General features: G+C 41.6%; 1 protein-coding gene across 2 annotated transcripts in view; it reads right to left on the bottom strand.

Moving 5' to 3' along the window:
- LOC111156870 (microtubule associated serine/threonine kinase family member 4) overlaps window positions 1-17,382 on the bottom strand; it is a 555,459-nt gene that overhangs the window by 397,092 nt on the left and 140,985 nt on the right. For both annotated transcript variants that reach the window (XM_022517982.1, XM_022517984.1), the window contains exon 2: window positions 12,006-12,159. In XM_022517982.1, the coding sequence (XP_022373690.1) occupies window positions 12,006-12,159 (154 nt within the window). The remainder of the gene's footprint in view (window positions 1-12,005; window positions 12,160-17,382) is intronic.

Genomic DNA, 17,382 nt, shown 5'->3' with positions numbered 1-17,382 from the left:
GACCTGAACCAAAGGCAGAGGCTTTAGCCCACTGAGCCACCAACGCGCCCCGACTGCCCTTGTTTTTAAGAAGAGAAAAATTAAAGCCAGGCTCATCCTCCTGATTGCCTTAGCACTGCTTAGAAATTAATGAGAGGTATAGGGTTGGAATTCACCCCCTCATTTCTGGTCTATTCCTTAGTCACTGAGTTCTTCTGAAAGCTTAGAGGGCATTAAGCAGCCTTGAACTCCAGGGTCAGTTCTTCATGTTTTGAAGTAACAGTATCACTAGACTAGTCAGCATTCCTTTTTTAAAGAATTCAGCCATGATTACAGGGAAATCAGTGTGCTCGTTGCTGAGGTAGAGGAAGGTAGCCATTTGGTTGTTCCAGTCACCCTCCAAATAACTATCTCTCAAGACTGACATTCTGATCATTTTCTTCTAACAGTTCTATTAAATGCACTTCATCTCCCATGACATGAATCCACAAGAGAGGACTATGACTGTTGAAAGGATGGCAACAAGGTTGTATACAGCCTTGCATATATCAAAGAGGGTATCATGTACCAGATCTGCTTGGTTGTCCACAAAGACAGGCCTGTCTCTGAGGGTCAAAGAAACCATAAGAAAAGGATATTGTACTAATATCTATGTGCAAGGCCTCTAAAAACTCTTGCCTTTCTCACCATGCATGTCCCTATGAGACAATAGGTCTGAGAAGGCCTAGGTACAAAACCAGTCCAGGCTCTACTGAAAGACGTTGCAAATAAAAATATATGATGCCTAAATACATTTGAATTCAGATAAATCTGAATACATATGCCCCAAATTTTATATTGGACTAAGTATACTGAATATGTTATTAATGGTTTATCTGGTATGATTAATTGGGTGTCATGCATTTTTATCTGGAAATTCTATTTACTGAGCACTTAATATGTGCACTGCAGGAAACTTGGCTTTGAGGATACAAGGAAAAGTTCCTGGAGGAATTTATCAGCTAGTAAAAGGGATGATAGGTATACCAAAATAGAAAATGTAAAGTGGCCACTCCTCTAAGAAGAAGGCAATGTAAGCAATGGAGGGGGAAGGAGGCAGCTCAAGTAGGGCTGCTGAAGAATCAGCAAGTGATATGAAGAGGTGTTTGGAATGGGATTTGAATGTTGCAGAAGACGGTGAGCTTCACTTCCCTGTTTTGTACACCTAAGTAGACATCTCATTGCTGTGAGGTTTTTTGTTTTTGTTTTTGTTTCTTTAAGATTCCATTTATTTATTTGAGAGAGAGCACAAGCACGGGGAGAGGCAGAGGGAGAAGCAGACACCCTGCTGAGCAGGGAGCCAGACACCGGGCTCAATCCCAAGACCCTTGGATCATGACCTGAGCTGAAGGCAGATGCTTAACAACTGAGCACCCAGGCACCCCTTATTGCTGTGAGTCTATATATGTATTTGGGACATATCATTTTCCCTTTTTTTATAAATTATTTATATATGCTGCTGCCGCCAAAACCTAGTGTAATGGAGCACAGCAGAACAAAGAAATGCTTTAGCACTGACATTCCTGGAAACCAAAGCAAACACAGTGGGTGACCCAACTCTCACTACTTAGCCGAAGAAAGAATTCAAATTTATCAGACTAATTTAACTCATTTTCCTTATTCTGAGCCCAGAGAAATTTGCCTCAAAGTTTGTAAAGAAAAGGCCACTGATTGACAAACATAATTGTTCCTGTCCGCTATAGTGAAAAAAGGCAAAACTAGAGGTACATCCTAATTATGGGACACTGAGTAACGATAGAGGGCACACAGCCATGCACACATGCGTACATGTCAACACACACTGCGTTAAGGTCCGTTATTTTACATACATACATTTCACAGGGACTTGAATGCTGGGAACTCTGTCACCTTATGCAAGATCCTTCAAGCCTAATCTGGTTCGGGGTTCATCATTTAAGGTGGGAATGATTCTACCTGTGTTCTTGTTCAGAAAAAAGGGAACCAGACATTTCCATAATGCTGCACTTTCTTGTTAAAAGTTTCACCTGCAGCAGTGAACAAGTCAGCAATGGGTTAAAAGCAAAGCAGAGACTGACCCTCCAGCTCTCCCTTCTGGCGCTGGTGTGAGGCAGTGCACCTGACACAGTCAGAGAAAGGAGAAATGATCTGGCTAGGCAGACTCGGGAAAATAAATGTGGCTCTGACAATATGCGTTGATTAAGTACTTGAATGACAATGGAACATGACAATGACAAATGCAGGCTGCCACCACCAGAGTCATTAATATAGCAGAAACACTAATTTTTATAAATCTTTAAACTTCCCGGTTGGTGGCATTTGCCTTTCTTTGCCTACTCTTTCCACGGCAGCGTTGTCAGCTTCGTTTTCCACTTCCACCCAGGAAGTTAAGAAAAAGGTCTACATTCTTAATCTCTGATTCGCCACTGAAAACGAGTTTTGAACAGAGACGGACAGGTTTCAGCAGCCGATGACAGGACATCATTGGAACGCTCCTCTAGAGAAGACAGTGGGCTTCCGTGCTCAATAATGGAGCAAGTATTTATGTGAGAAGGGAGAAAAGGAAGGGAAACTAGTCTCTGCAAAGACGTCCTCCTGCCCCCCACCTTGGTAGCTAAAATTATTTACTACTCAAACTCAAAGGGACCTGGAGACTGTCTGATCCAATCCACTCATTTTACAGATGATTAAATTAAGAACCAGAAACCAAGACAGGCCTCACGTAGAGCTGTCCATCTGACTAGAATCTGGGCCTCTGACCCCCATTTCATGATTCCTATCACATCCTGTAACAGCAGTATACAGCATATCAAGATGCTAACTCCACCCAGCCAACTCACTTGCGTTCCATCTTTAAACCCTATTCAGTGTAACCCACGTATCCCATTCTCTTCCTGACACACGTCTCCCCTAATCGTTACTGCATCACACCCAACTACCAAGTGTTATCCAGAGGGTTCCAGCACACGAGCAGTGAGCACCCTGCATGCACCTCTGTACAGATGCAGTATGGTTTCACTGTGTAAGTTAAGAAAACGTCCCCAGGAGAGCCACTGACCCACACCCAGCTGCATGCAGGAGCTCCAGGGTGGCAAGAAATCTCCCTGGCCTTCCCCAACCTTCTTGCCCCCTCCCTAGTAATTCCAGGAGGGCTCTGTGTGGGATTTAACAGGCAACACTGGTTTTCTATTACTTCAATTTGTATTTCATATTCTTAACCATAGTATAACCAATTCAACTTTTGTGGCTTCCTCACATATATGGTGAAGTGTCACAGGGACTTAAAACCATTTCATCTTTTATAGATGATGCATATAAGGAACTAAGAGGATAAGCTTGGAGGCTGCACACTTTTCAGAACCTGAAAGTAGACAACTCATAAAGGATAAGAAAACCATGTCCAGCCATGCAGGCCTCAGTCTACCCTATCGGAACAAAACAGAATTTCAGGGATGTACACAAATACAAAACCAGTGGAGAGAAAACGAAAAAGAACATGATTGCGTCCATTCAAAAAATCAACTCCTTGATAAAAATGCCCCCAACACCCCCCCAAAAAATCAACTTTCTATTCTAAAGCAAATTTGAAGAACAAACTACTTGAATCTTTGATATATGTATTCAATAAATTCAGATTTCTCCCAAGAAGAACCAAAGTCCATTATTTATAGAACCACACTAGAACACAAGAAATATGGGGGAGATATTAAGAGAGCAAGAAAGGAGGAAGGGGGAAGGAGGAAGTCTAGTGCTTTGTGGATCTTGATGTTCATCTACCTTTCATTTTTTTCTGTAAAGTTTCTTCATTAGCTTGATACAGAGAGCCTCTTTATCTATTTAGACACACACAACTTTTAAAATAATACCAGCAAAAACTTCGAAAGACACTCTTCCTTGGTGTACTTCAAAGACGTTCAGGTACAACATTTGATCTGCCACACCCACCACACCCAGGAAAGGGTGGAGCAGGTGAACTTACTTTGCAAGTGAGAATGGTTCAGTCCTAGTATTCAGCTGATTTTCCTACCCTAGAAACCTTCAAATTCTAAGTCAACAATGATTTAAAGCCCACGTTATTTTTGCTCTGTAGAAGGCACCTCAAAAAGCTTAAGAGAAATGGAGTCTTCTTTTTTTTTTTTTAAAGATTTTATTTATTTATTTGACAGACAGAGAGATCACAAGTAGGCAGAGAGGCATGCAGAGAGAGAGGGGGAAGCAGGCTCCCTGCTGAGCAGAGAGCCCGATGTGGGACTTGATCCCAAGAGACCTGAGCCGAAGGCAGAGGCTTAACCCACTGAGCCACCCAGGTGCCCCGAAATGGAGTCTTCTATCAACATCTTAATTACTACTCAGAACTAATTTTTTAAGTCCTTCGAACTCAATCTGATACGAAACCCATCAAATGGCTTTCTGATGAGCCAGCTCTGCTGACATAGCATGGTTCCCAGCACTCTCTGGAACTCACACCCCTTCAAAGCTAACAGCCTCACCTCTCATCTGACTCTCAGTATCAGAAAACCACGTCAGGATTCTTCAAGCCCTCATGTAGACTCATCCCGTAATTAATTCTCCCAACATGCCTGACATCATCACCTCTTGGGAAGGCTTCCATGGTACCAAAGACCCGAAAGAACTATTAGAGTTTCAAGTAGGTCTCTGCAACCTGGTTCTGAATAAGGTGGCCACATGGTGGTTCCTAAGCAGCAGGTGACCGGGGGCCGGGGAACCACCTGATGATCACCCTGTTAGGGGGAAGCCATGACTCCTGAGCCACAGCAGAAGGCTCCCTGACAGAGGGCCACTGGGAGGCAGCATCTGCCAAGGGAACTGGCCAACAGCAGCAGGCCCCATTAAGTAGAAGTCTCTGGAGGTTTTCCTACTCTAACAAGGAGAAATCATACAACAAAAATACACCACGAGAATCATCTTCTAATTAGAGCGCCTGGATACCAACAAAATATCCAGATATAAATGGACATGGGAGTGGTGAAGACAGCGGTGGTTTTAAAGGCTACTTAAAAGCCAGCACTCTCAACCAGGAAGAAGATGCTAAAGGAGTTGCCTCTTAATAGCCTAGCAACCCAGAAGAATGGGTAGACTTCCTCCAGTTTCATTAACTACTGTTGATGAACTAACAATTTTACAAGTTCTAAAACAAAACAGTAAACCAACCTAAAACAATGCCTGCTCCCAGTTATATACCTTCAGCCTGGAGATTTTTTAAAACATTAACAAATAGCAAAACAAACAGAAATAAACATTTTTTAAAAATAAAGATTTTTCAAACATTGACAAATAGCAAAACAAACAGAGGCTTTTAAACCAATGCAACCTTAAGTAAGAATTATCTGTGGATCTGGGGTTTTCTCCCTGGTGGCCAAGAGCCAAAAACCCAAACTGAAAGCATCACAAGAGAGCATCATTTACATCGACTGTAAATGTCTTTGCCCTTAAGAGATTGAAATTTTGCCAGATTTCAAAATATTAACATTTCATTCATCCTCCAGGGCCTGGTTAAGTCCAACTCAGCCCACCCCATGCTTAGTCCCCAACACAACCACACGCCCAGGTCCCCACTTACAGTCCTCCTTTTAAGCTCTCTTTGACTCCACCTCTGAGCAATTCCACTAAACACACCAGAAGTTCACTCATTCTTATACATCTTGGCTCCACTCTCCCCCACCACTGTCTTAAACAACCCTCAACCAGGCCTCTCTGCTTTGTTCTGTGGAAATACTATTCTCGGTACACCCATTTCCATAGTGTCTTAACCTTTTCCTCAAACATGCAGATAGCCTTCACTTTTGATTCATGACCTCAGACCTTAAATCAGTTGTCAATGCTTCCAAGCAATTCTATTACATTCATAGCTCTCCTCCTGTTCTCCAAGACCCTATGACTTTCTTCCCTACTCTATGCCCATATGACCCTCCTGACCACTACCCGGGGTCTCCTAACACATTGACAAAGGTGAAGCCACCAAATCTATTAAACTACCTACTTTTTATTAAGCAAATTAATTGAAAACAGTGATATGGAAAGGAGACATCTAAACACAGAACTTCTTACTCTCAAGATACATGTAGATTCACATGAAGTAGGAAGAAACAATACACAGAGATTCCAGATACATTCTACTCAGTCTTCCTCACTGGTAACACCCTGTAAGACTACAGGGTACTATAATCATCAGTAGAATGACACCAACACAGTCAAGATCTAGAACATGTCCAACACCAGAGGATCCTTCATGTCGCCCGTTTATAGTCACACTTACTTCCCTCCACCTCCCCCTCCTTAAGCCCTGGCAACCACTCACCAGTTCTCAACTTCTACAACTGTGTCATTTCAAGAATGACATACACAAATGGAATTAAACAGCATGCTTTTTTATGCAGTCTAATTCCCTGGAGATTTACCAAGCTGTCATCCCCATCAACAGTTCATTCCTTTTTATTGCTGAATAGTATTCCATGATATAGCTGTACCTAGACTACCAACTTTTGCATCCTTTTGCTCCTCCTTCCTCCTGTTTCAAGGGAGGAAGTGTCCCTTTGCCTATAAAAAAGCCAACATGTGCTGCAGATACGTTGCTGGATTCCTCTCAAAGCACTTCCCTTTGGCTATCATCTCTTTCTTCGGTAGCACACCAACACCTGACAAACATGCTCACATGGACCCACATTAAGAGGTCTCCTCTGAACCCTCATACCTTTCCAGCTCCCACCCACATCTCTAGTCCCCCCTTGATATTTACTAAATATCAAGGCTATCCAGAAAAAAGTCTTATTTTATGTAAATTCACTTTAATCTCAATTCTTTGTCTCGCCCACCAAGCTAAGGAGGCATCTAGGATGAGAAACCCATGAAGCTCTATGCAACACTGAAACACAAAGGCCTCCAGGTTAATTTTAGAGAAAAAAAAATGTTTTCTAGGATTGTGCTGTTTGTTTTTCCCTTTCCCTCTTGAGGTAAAATCCCCTCTGAAATGGTTTTAAAATTTTTTCAGATGTCATTCCAAACCAATTACCATAGTCCAAGAAAGAAAAATGTTTCTATATTCCCTCCCCTCCCCACCACCCACCCCAGGACAGAAGACTGGATCCTAACTGTGTTAGAAATTCTAGTTCATGCTATCTACAAAGTTGGTTTATTACTATTGGATTCAACTTACAAACACATACAGATTCTTCTTTGTTTTACATTCCAAACAAGCCATGATGTTTTGAAAAACACGACTTTCTTCAGTAGGAAAAGGATCACACTTTTTCTGACTATTAGGGCTCCAACATACATCCCAGTTGTGAGATTCAGGACCAGTATTCAGGGGATTCCTTTGCCTGTTAAGAAGCCAGGACGCAAGATCCTTCTCTCAGGAAGATGATCTCTCCTTCACTGTTCAGCTTCCTTATGGTGAACTGTCAGGCACCTTACCACATATTTCTGACTTGACTTAGGGGTCTGTACAATGATTAGAATAATGCTCCTCTTACTCATTAGGGGGCTCCAAAGCTCAGTCAGTGTTTACAGGATGATTCTGGGTGCCTATTTAGCAAGTTGCAGGCCACGAAGAGAGAAAATACCATTTGCCTCCAAAAAAAAAAAGGATTTTTTATTTATTTTTGTTTTTCCTTCAGGCAGGGTTGCACATAGTAAGCTCTGGGTTTTTTGCTTAAATGGTAGGCCTATGAAAAAGATACTGATATTTTCCCCCTTTAATTTATTACCTTTAAGTAATCCCAAATTTAGTTAGGGAAGAAAACACCAAAAAGTTCAGCTATGGCTATCAGTGCATGGGGGAGGTAAGGGCTTCTCAGACTTTTTCCTTCCCCTTTGTTTTCTAATTTGTCTACCTTAAACAGATATATCACTGTTATAATTAAAAAATAGTCACATACAGGGGCGCCTGGGTGGCTCAGTGGGTTAAAGCCTCTGCCTTCAACTCGGGTCATGGTCCCAGGGTCCTGGGATCAAGCCCCGCATCGGGCTCCCTGCTCGGTGGGGAGCCTGCTTTCTCCTCTCTCTCTGCCTGCCTCTCTGCCTACTTGTGATCTCTGTCTGTCAAATAAATAAATAAAATCTTTAAAAAAAAAAATAGTCACATACAAATATTCTTATTGTAAAGAACTGTTTAAACTAAAGAGGCCAATTATGACAAATGGAATCATTGGTCCAATTCTTTGCTCCCCTGCAGTAGGGTTATACACCTGCACCTTTGCCAAGGTATCACATGGGTAGAGCATGTTTCTGCCCCTTGACTCTGGGCTTAACAATGTGACTTGCTCTGGCTGATAGAAAATTAGCAGACGTAATGCCCAAGAGGCTTGAAATGTAACTGAGCTGGCAAACATGCAGTCTCATGCTCCTGTCTTTTACCAGAACATGATGCCTTGGGGTAGCTGCTGGTCCAGGAAAGCAGAGAGACACAGAGCAAATCTGGACCCAAAGAGCACCCTAGACCCAAGCCCAGCAGAGGTCAGACTAAATTATCCAAAACCCAGCTGACCTGCAGCCATGTGAGTGAGAAAGAAACACTAGTCTGCCAATGAAATTTTGTATTTATACAATATTATTGTCACCAACTGATAAACCAAGTATTGCCCCCCACACACATACACACAAAACAAACCTCAGTGGCAAAAAATGTCTTGTGTGTTGAGTTGCAGGGTGTGAAAAAAGGCGATAGCATCCTTCATGTGCCCATTAACAAGGAACCCAGTCAACCACCATCCCAGTATGAGAAAACTCCTTAGCAGATAGGAATTGTTTTCCTCCTCCTTGTTAAACACACAATTATTTAATCACATTTACAGCAAGCCCTATGAAGCAAGCAATGCCTTGACACCATTCAACAATGGGGTTTCATACAAAAACATATTGTGAGCCTCTGACAATGTTAAAACTCAGATTCAAGTCTTGGCTTGCTGTCTGTGAACACCTCGATCTTGTGCCATTCATTCAAACTATCTGTTCCTCAGTGTTTTCATCTGGAAAATGGGGATAAGACTGCCTCCCTCACAAATACATAAATATGTTTAAGAACTAAGTCAGTCAATAAATGTAATTCCCTGCAAACAGTCCATGCCACATCATAAGCTCTTAAAGTTAGCTGTCACTATTATTAGTGATAACACAATGAAAACATCACACATCTTCCTCCCAGAGAGCTGGGTTTAATGAAACCTATCAAGGATAATTGGGTTACAAAAGTTTCCAGCCACAGACCTTCACAAAAAAAAAAATTTGTTTCAAAGAAAGCAGAAGAAAATTGCCAAAGAAAAGACTTTTAGATTAAAACAAGGCTAAGCAAGAGGAAGATGGCTGGTCTTTACATACAAAATCTATCAGGGCAGACTTCTGATGGCAAAACCAGTTTGACTTAATTAAGTTTAGCAACAAGTATGTTCCAAAGTAAGATCACATGTGATTATTCATAGTTGCCTACAACTAGTGGAAACTATGTTTCTTAAAGATCAGAAATGAGATTCTCTTTCTGCTCCAACTGGACACCAGAATACTGCCTGACACAAAGTAGAAACAAAGTGGACAAGGGATCCAAACTGATGTTCAGAAGCCCAAGTTCTCCATCAACTGCAATTCAATTTATGCTGCACGTAATACTAATAGCCACCCATCAGTGGCTAAGTGCTTTGCATAAATTTTTTCATTAAATCCTCAGCTAAGCTATTTAGAGGACCAATTAGAATGTTTTCTTCATATTCCAATAAAACTTACAAGCAACTGTTTTTAAAACCAGACTGATGCTCATGAGACTTTTAAAAAAGCTCTCTCTCTAAGGACTAATAAACATTTTTGAAAGTTAATTATCTAAAATAACTGTAGAGCATACTAAATTTTTAAAGAGTAGAAATGCCAGGGCTATTGAAATTATGAAATGGGAATCAATTATAGAATTTTTTTAAAGCTGTAAGCCAAATTTCATGATTCAGGTCATATATCTGCATCAACACCTAGACCCCTGCATTGTTTTAAAGTTTTAAGTCAACTCCTTCAGCAAAAATTGGAGAGAATCATTACTGACCTACTTTTGGTCAAAAATAGTTTAACCAAAGTAAGTAAATTTCCTAAGTGAAATTAGTAAGCAAAGGGATGAGTATTTTAACTGTTAACATTTAGTCCCCCCCACCTACAAAATAAAGGTGGGTCTACCTAATTTTTAGCAACTCCCTGAAAAGAAGCAAATAGTCTGAATCTATAAATGGAAAGCAAAGAAAAATTCCCTAACAAGCATTAAAAGAACATCAGTAAAACTCAGGCATGAACATTTACTTAAACTTAGTGAAGTAGAGCAGGGGTTTTTTTGATGAATTTCTTCCGTTTGGTCTGAGGTCAGTTTCACCCTGCATTCCAGCAGTATGCCACAATGGGTCAAATGTTCTAGATTCTACTGAGTCTAATGTCAGAATCATTTTTTTTTTAAAGATTTTATTTATTTATTTGACAGGGAGAGATCACAAGCAGGCGGAGAGGCAGGCAGAGAGTGAGGAGGAAGCAGGCTCCCTGCTGAGCAGAAAGCCCGATACGGGGCTCGATCCCAGGACTCTGAGACCATGACCCGAGCCGAAGGCAGCGGCTTAACCCACTGAGCCACCCAGGTGCCCCCAGAATCATTTTTGTTCCCAGAATTTTCATCTCCAGAAAGTCAAAATCCATAATTCTCCAAAAAAATGTAAATAACTGAACTTATTTACAGACCACTGAAGAACAGGCAGAGAAGACCATCACATACTGAGAAAACTTTGCTTTGGGGTTTAAAAAGCATTTTCTGCAAGGTTATTTATATTTAGAGGAAAAAGCACTCAAAATGAAATAGAAATTTAACCTTCAGTGATTTAAAGTCTAATAACATGAAAATTTATACGGTGAGTTATTAAAAATGCTTAAAAATTATCTTAAGTTGGCTATCTTTCAAGTCAATACAAGTGATTTGTGAGTTCTCTGTATCTGAAAAAGTTTAATTTTTACAACATGACGAAAAAGAGCATGAAAGGAAAAAAAGGATGAAAGATTTGAAGAGATGCTTCATAGAAGATAAGTGAACGTCTAACAGGCACATGAAAAGACGTTCAACATCATTTAGTCGTCAAGAAAATACAAATTAAATCCATAGCGTGACAGGACTGTCTACCCATTAAAATGGCTAAAATTAAAAAGGTTGGCAATACCACAAGTTGGCAACGACGCAGAGCAATTAGATCGCTCATCTGTTGCTGGTGGGAATGTAAAGACAGTACAATTTTGGAAACAGTTTGGCAGTTTCTTATGAAGTTCAATATACACTACAGATACATGCACCAACATAGATGAATCTTAAAAACATACTGAGTGAGAGACGCCAGACACAAAGAACATGTACTGTTTGACTCCATTCATGTTAATTTTTTCTTTTTTTTTTTTTTAAGATTTTTTATTTATTTATTTGACAGAGAGAGATCACAAGTAGACAGAGAGGCAGGCAGAGAGAGAGAGAGAGAGAGAGGGAAGCAGGCTCCCTGCTGAGCAGAGAGCCTGATGCGGGACTCGATCCCAGGACCCTGAGATCATGACCTGAGCCGAAGGCAGCGGCTTAACCCACTGAGCCACCCAGGCGCCCTCATGTTAAATTTTTAAGACGAAGCTAAGCTGCAGTGATCAAAAGCAGATCTCTGGTTGCCTGGGGCCAAGAAAGGAAGATTGGGGGTGAGAAGGACGCAGTTGGGGCCAAGGATCCGTTCTGTATCTGGACTGTGGGGGTGGCTATGTGACAGCATATGTTTGTCAAAATCCATACACATGGACACTTAAAATGAGTCCATTTTATTGTATGTGAATTTTATTTCAATAAGAAACTTCATTTGTAAAATCCTCAATTCTACTGCTGTCTGGATTGGATCAGCTTTTACCAAACAGTGTGTAGAGGGGCGGGTGGGTTTTCACACATGGGACCGGGCACCTGTCAGCCCCTGCTGGTGGGTCCTCCTCTGCCACGTCCGTGCCTCAGGACTCACCTGTCAGAGCCCCTCCCAGGCTGCCCCGCCGCAGCTCTCGACCATCCTCACTGAGCTGTCTTTTAAACTTCAATGACTTTGCAGGGCCAGAAGTCACATCTGGGTTGCTGCATTTCCGAAACGGCATGGGTGGCGGGGAGAGTATGTGGTCAAGCTGCAGAGAGAAAGAAGGGGCGTCACTCACTAAGGACACTCTCAAGACACCCAGCATGCAACACCAATTGGTCCCAGGCTCCTCTTTTCTTAGCCTTCTCGAAATCCCTCCCACCCAAGGCTGCTGCCCATCTGGTTACTTTAGGCAATTCAGGGTTTCACTGTTGGGTCCTGCATCTGAAAAACATTCTGGCTTACTGCAAAATCTCAATAGCAACGATTTTTAAGCTGTGGGTCACAACAAACTAGTGGGTCACGAAATCAAGTTTAGCAGATCTAAGCAGTAATTTTTTTTAATACAGTAGAAGTTGCTAGAGTCTAATGAAGGAAGGAAAGGTACCATTTCATGAAATGTCTGATAAAGCTATTTTTGCACATGTGTCCCGAGTCACTGGGTCAAATATATGTATTTCCATGGGCAATGATCGCTCTAAAAAATGAATAATATTATTTTATAGAGAATCAATAGATAACTGCTTTAGTTGTTCACAAAAGAAAATCCACAATCTTCTGGAGCTCACAAATATATGCAGGGAAGGGCAATTTCTAAGCACCACGGCCCTGAATGCAAATCAATACATCCCTCTATCACTTGATCGCTTTTTAAAAAAGAAAACCTGTCCTAAGAATCAGAGAAACTAAAACCACTTCAAGCAACAGCTTTCTACAAAAGAATCCCTTATTTCAAGATCTGTCCTCCTTTTCTAAAAAAACCTTTCATATTTGAATAGGGCCATATTTTCTAAAATGTTTATCTTCGAAGTATAGACACATATATATGGGTTTAGATGGTTATTAAGGACAAAAACGTTCACATGCCTGTATCTATCTCCAGACAGTTATTAAGAACAAGAGAGAATTACAAAAGGTATTCATGGAAATTCCACATGCCACAGAAAAAAACATCTTGTAGAAATTTAAATCCAGACAAGACTTCAGTAGCATTGCTCAAATGTGGGCATTTCTAAGGATGCTTCGAGACATGTTTTGTTTTGTCTTCCTGGGCAGAGAGAAGGATATCTGGTTATACCTGTCAGCATTTTTTCAGATTAAGACTATCAAGGATATATTTTATAGGAAAATGAAATTTAGGGGCAAAATCATTCACTTGTCTTTGTACTGAAGCATATTCAAAACCACCGCACAAAAAGAAATTTAACCCTGCCTGTGGATAACTCCTCCCAAGCTCACTGATGTGGAACAGACCTCACTGGCTCAGCTATTACAAGATGTCAGCTCTCCCCCAAGCTCACTGCATTCATTAGTGACCCGGAACAGCTGGATTTCAGGCACTTGTCAGTAAGTACAACCCCAACTCCATTGCCCATCAGTTATTTACTGTATTTCATTGTCCGTATTCTTGTGAGAGGTCCCCAAAAACTTTGCAGTGTATCCAAGCCAGATCAGTAGGGAAAAGGGATTCCAGATTGCACTCTTGGAAGCTATCTGTTGAGTCCGCTGTTCATTACAACCGTGTCCTACTTAGGAGGACCTCCAAGAAGGAATTGTATCTAATTTTAGACACCTTGGCCTTAAACCTTATGGACACCAAATTGGAGCAAGGGAACCCTGGTCAGTGACCCATCAGCTACTGGAAAATGAATCAGTGGTCCAAGCGTAGTCCGATCATTACACAATGTAGAGGTTATTTTGCTTTCTTCTTGGCTCCATTTTAAGCCCTTACCCCAGTTGGTTTTGGGTTTCGTGTTTTGTTTTGTTTTCATTTTCCCTGCCAATTTTTAAAATATTTTTTATTTTAAAGTAGGGTCCATACCCAACGTGGGGCTCAAATTCACAGCCCTGACACCAAGAGTCATGTGCTCTACCGAATGAGGCAGCCAGGCACCCCTCTTTCCAATTTTTTTTTTTCTAATTTGAAAAATTTCACAACAAAATTTGTAATGACAAAAAAAGTTTTAAGGGCAGTACAATGAGTTAAGGGCACCCATGACCCCTGGTGAAAAGTTAACCTTTTGCCATACCGTTTTTGCTCTCTTTCCACCACCCCAAGACATTAGAGAGTTCCTTGCAGACATTATGAATCTTCCCCCCTCAAAATTTCAGCATGCCTCTGCTAAGAACAAGGACATTGTCTTCAATTCTCCTACCCTGTATTATATGTAACCTTTTAAGATGTCTCAAATCTTTTGTTATCAACTTAAATTATAAATAGTAGGGAAAGGGTAAAATAAGATGATATCATATAGACATACTGGTAGAAATTTGCTCTTTTGCATTAAAAGGAAAAATTGCATCCACAAGGTGGCAATGTGCCACAGACATTCAGCAAAACACTCCCTATTAGCTGGCTACTGGGTCCTCTAAATGCGCCAAGAACCCCTCAGAGTATCTGAGTGACTTCAACTCCATTCCGCTTAGTGATCTCCTCCTAATTACTAGTGGCATCTGCATCAAATACAAATATTTATTGTTTAAGGTTCATCAATTTCTGCTACTTATTTTTCACCTGAAGTTAAATTTTTCAGCTTGCAGAATTACAATTACTCTCTCTGGGGAGGATTGTTATATCACCAATTAACAGAGGGTGGAAAAATAAGCAGAGGAAAGATAATTCCTAAATAAGAATGATGTGATTTCCTTACCTATTTCCAACAAAGCCCTCCAAGACAAAATGAATGCCAAGGAAGAAGGAAATCAAGGATAAAGTGTAAGAGAACAAAAAAAGAAAATCCGTTTCATCACATATAGAGGCACAAGCTCTTAGTCCGTAAGTCATTTTTAATCAGAATCATAACCCCAAGAGGGGAGAGTATTATTTTAAATCTGGGAAAATGGAGTCAGTGAACTGTGAGGCTGTAAATGTTTCAAACAAAACATAAGGAGAAAAACCTGTAAGCATAGGGCCATGTTCCAGGATCCCATTTCCTTCTTCACATCAAATCACAGTCCCAACAGGGCTCTCTCTAAATAGATCATTTTTCCAAATTTGCTGGGTTGTCAGTGCCTCTACTTTTCTTTCTACAATTAGTCAAAGCTTCTCAAAATGGTCCACTGCAGCCCTGCAATTTATTTTTCATTTTTTGTCCTGATTCAAACACTCATGCTCCATTTACAAACATTTCAGCACACCCTAGAGCTTATGGTAGACATCAAACCTATCACTTTGGACGCTGCCCTTTAAATGATTCCAGTTTAATGTTTGCTAACTTTTCCAAACTCCCCAGGTCTTCATACTACAAGTAGTTCAACCAATGACAAAGCTTGTCCTGAAACTTCCAGTGATGTGTAAGGGCATCTAAGCCTGAACTTGGCACACCTGCTTCACACACTTCAAATTTTCCTCACTAAGCAGATCATGGACTGCTAGAGGGCCAGCCCTACTGCCTTGTCACATGCTTACCTCACCCGCTGCCAGCCACAGAGTGGCCCTGATCAACACACATTTTCCAGAAATGCATCCTCACTTCATTCACCAACAGCAAATACCAATTTGTGGTGGACTCCATTTGCTCCCAGTTTCCTAGGTCAGTTTTCTTAACCTCCTGTAGTTCCAAGAGCCACAAAATTTTGATGTCAGACCAACAGGGAGCAAGCATACCACCAATTATGTGGAAACAGCTGCCACTGCTGGAGCAGTTTAACACACCAAACATGGAAGCATCTTAGAGAACAAGAGGCGTACAGACACTATTATACAACTGCTTCAAGTCTAAGGTATTGGGGCCAACGTTTCCAAAATTCTCAGTCCTACAAAAAAGCTAGTCACCAGAATTCCACATCTGTGTTTTCTTTATTTATCACATCCATCCTCTGTGGGATGTTTTACAATGATTGTGCTGAGGAAAGCAAGAACCCACCACGAACACACTGGCTTCATCCACGGCAAAAAGCACAGGTAAAGGCACATCACTGAGCAGTCGCCAGCTTACTGGGATGTCTCCGCTTACCCCACCCCCACTATCTCCAAACGTGAACCGCGGGGCTGTTCTTCCATGGCTATATTCCCCAAGAATAGTAACATCTCTTTCTAAAAGGGCACATCCTAACTTTCAATTAATATTCAACTTGCACCTTTTGAACTGACCATTTTCCCAGAACTCCCCTTCTAGACACTTCCATGCATGAGCCCATGAGTCCTATAGCTTCTAAATAATTGCAATGATTGTGTAAACATAAAGGTATTTTTCCATTTTCAGTCAGCTGCAACTCCTTTCTCTAGCTACTCAAGTCACAAACCTTACAGTTTATTCGGAACTTCTGTTTTCACCCATATTCAGTCAGCAAATGCTCTCAGTCAACCTCCAAAATACATATATCCAGAATCCAATCACTTCCCCATTTCTACTGTTACTGCTCTTACACCTGCTGTCCAGATCTCTCTGTTGCCGTACCTGCCTAAGCACAGCAGTCAGGGACCCTTCTAAAGCACAAGCCAGATGGTGCACAACCTCTGCTGGAATCCCCCACAGCTTCCCTTCACCCAGAACAAAACCCAGAATCATGGCAATGCCCTACAGGTCCTACCACCTCTACCCACAAGTCTCTGATCCCAGCTACTATGACTCCAGTCAATCTACCTTGGTGTGTTGCTAGACCTCTGGTGCCCTGGGCATCTTGTCACCCAGCACAATTACCTTGACCACAGCCTCTGTCAGGAACTCACTCGAGGTATTAGCTCCCACGATCCACTCTCCCATCAGCCCCTCTCTATCTTTCTGGTCCCTATTCAAACATTACTCTTCCAGGGGGCTCTCTCCCACAGCCTTGTGAGCCTTGTGTAAAACAGCATGCCTACCACTTCATTCCCTTCTTTACTTTCCCTCCTAATATCTATCACCCCATGTTAGATCTTTTATATCAATTTATTGTCCTTTTTTTAAAAAAATATTTTATTTATTTGACAGAAATAGATCACAAGTAGGCAGAGAGGCAGGGAGAGAGAGAGGAGGAAGCAGGCTCCCTCCTGAGCAGAGAGCCCGATGCAGGGCTCCATCCCAGGACCCTGAGATCATGACCTGAGCCGAAGGCAGAGGCTTTAACCCACTGAGCCACCCAGACGCCCCCAGTTTATTGTCCTTCTTCCACCAGATCCTAAGTTGCATGAAATTACACACTAGTCTGTTCCATTTGTCCATCACTCTACATAAAAGGCACCATGTTAATATTGGTTGAAAGAGGGCGCCTGGGTGGCTCAGTGGGTTAAGCCGCTGCCTTCAGCTCAGGTCATGATCTCAGGGTCCTGGGATCGAGTCCCGCATCGGAC

Source organism: Enhydra lutris, unplaced genomic scaffold, assembly GCF_002288905.1.
Source record: "Enhydra lutris kenyoni isolate GAN:26980312 unplaced genomic scaffold, ASM228890v2 scaffoldscaffold50, whole genome shotgun sequence".
NCBI lineage: Eukaryota > Metazoa > Chordata > Mammalia > Carnivora > Mustelidae > Enhydra > Enhydra lutris.
The sequence above is the reverse complement of the archived record's forward strand: the minus strand, read 5'-3'. Positions and strand labels throughout refer to the sequence as shown.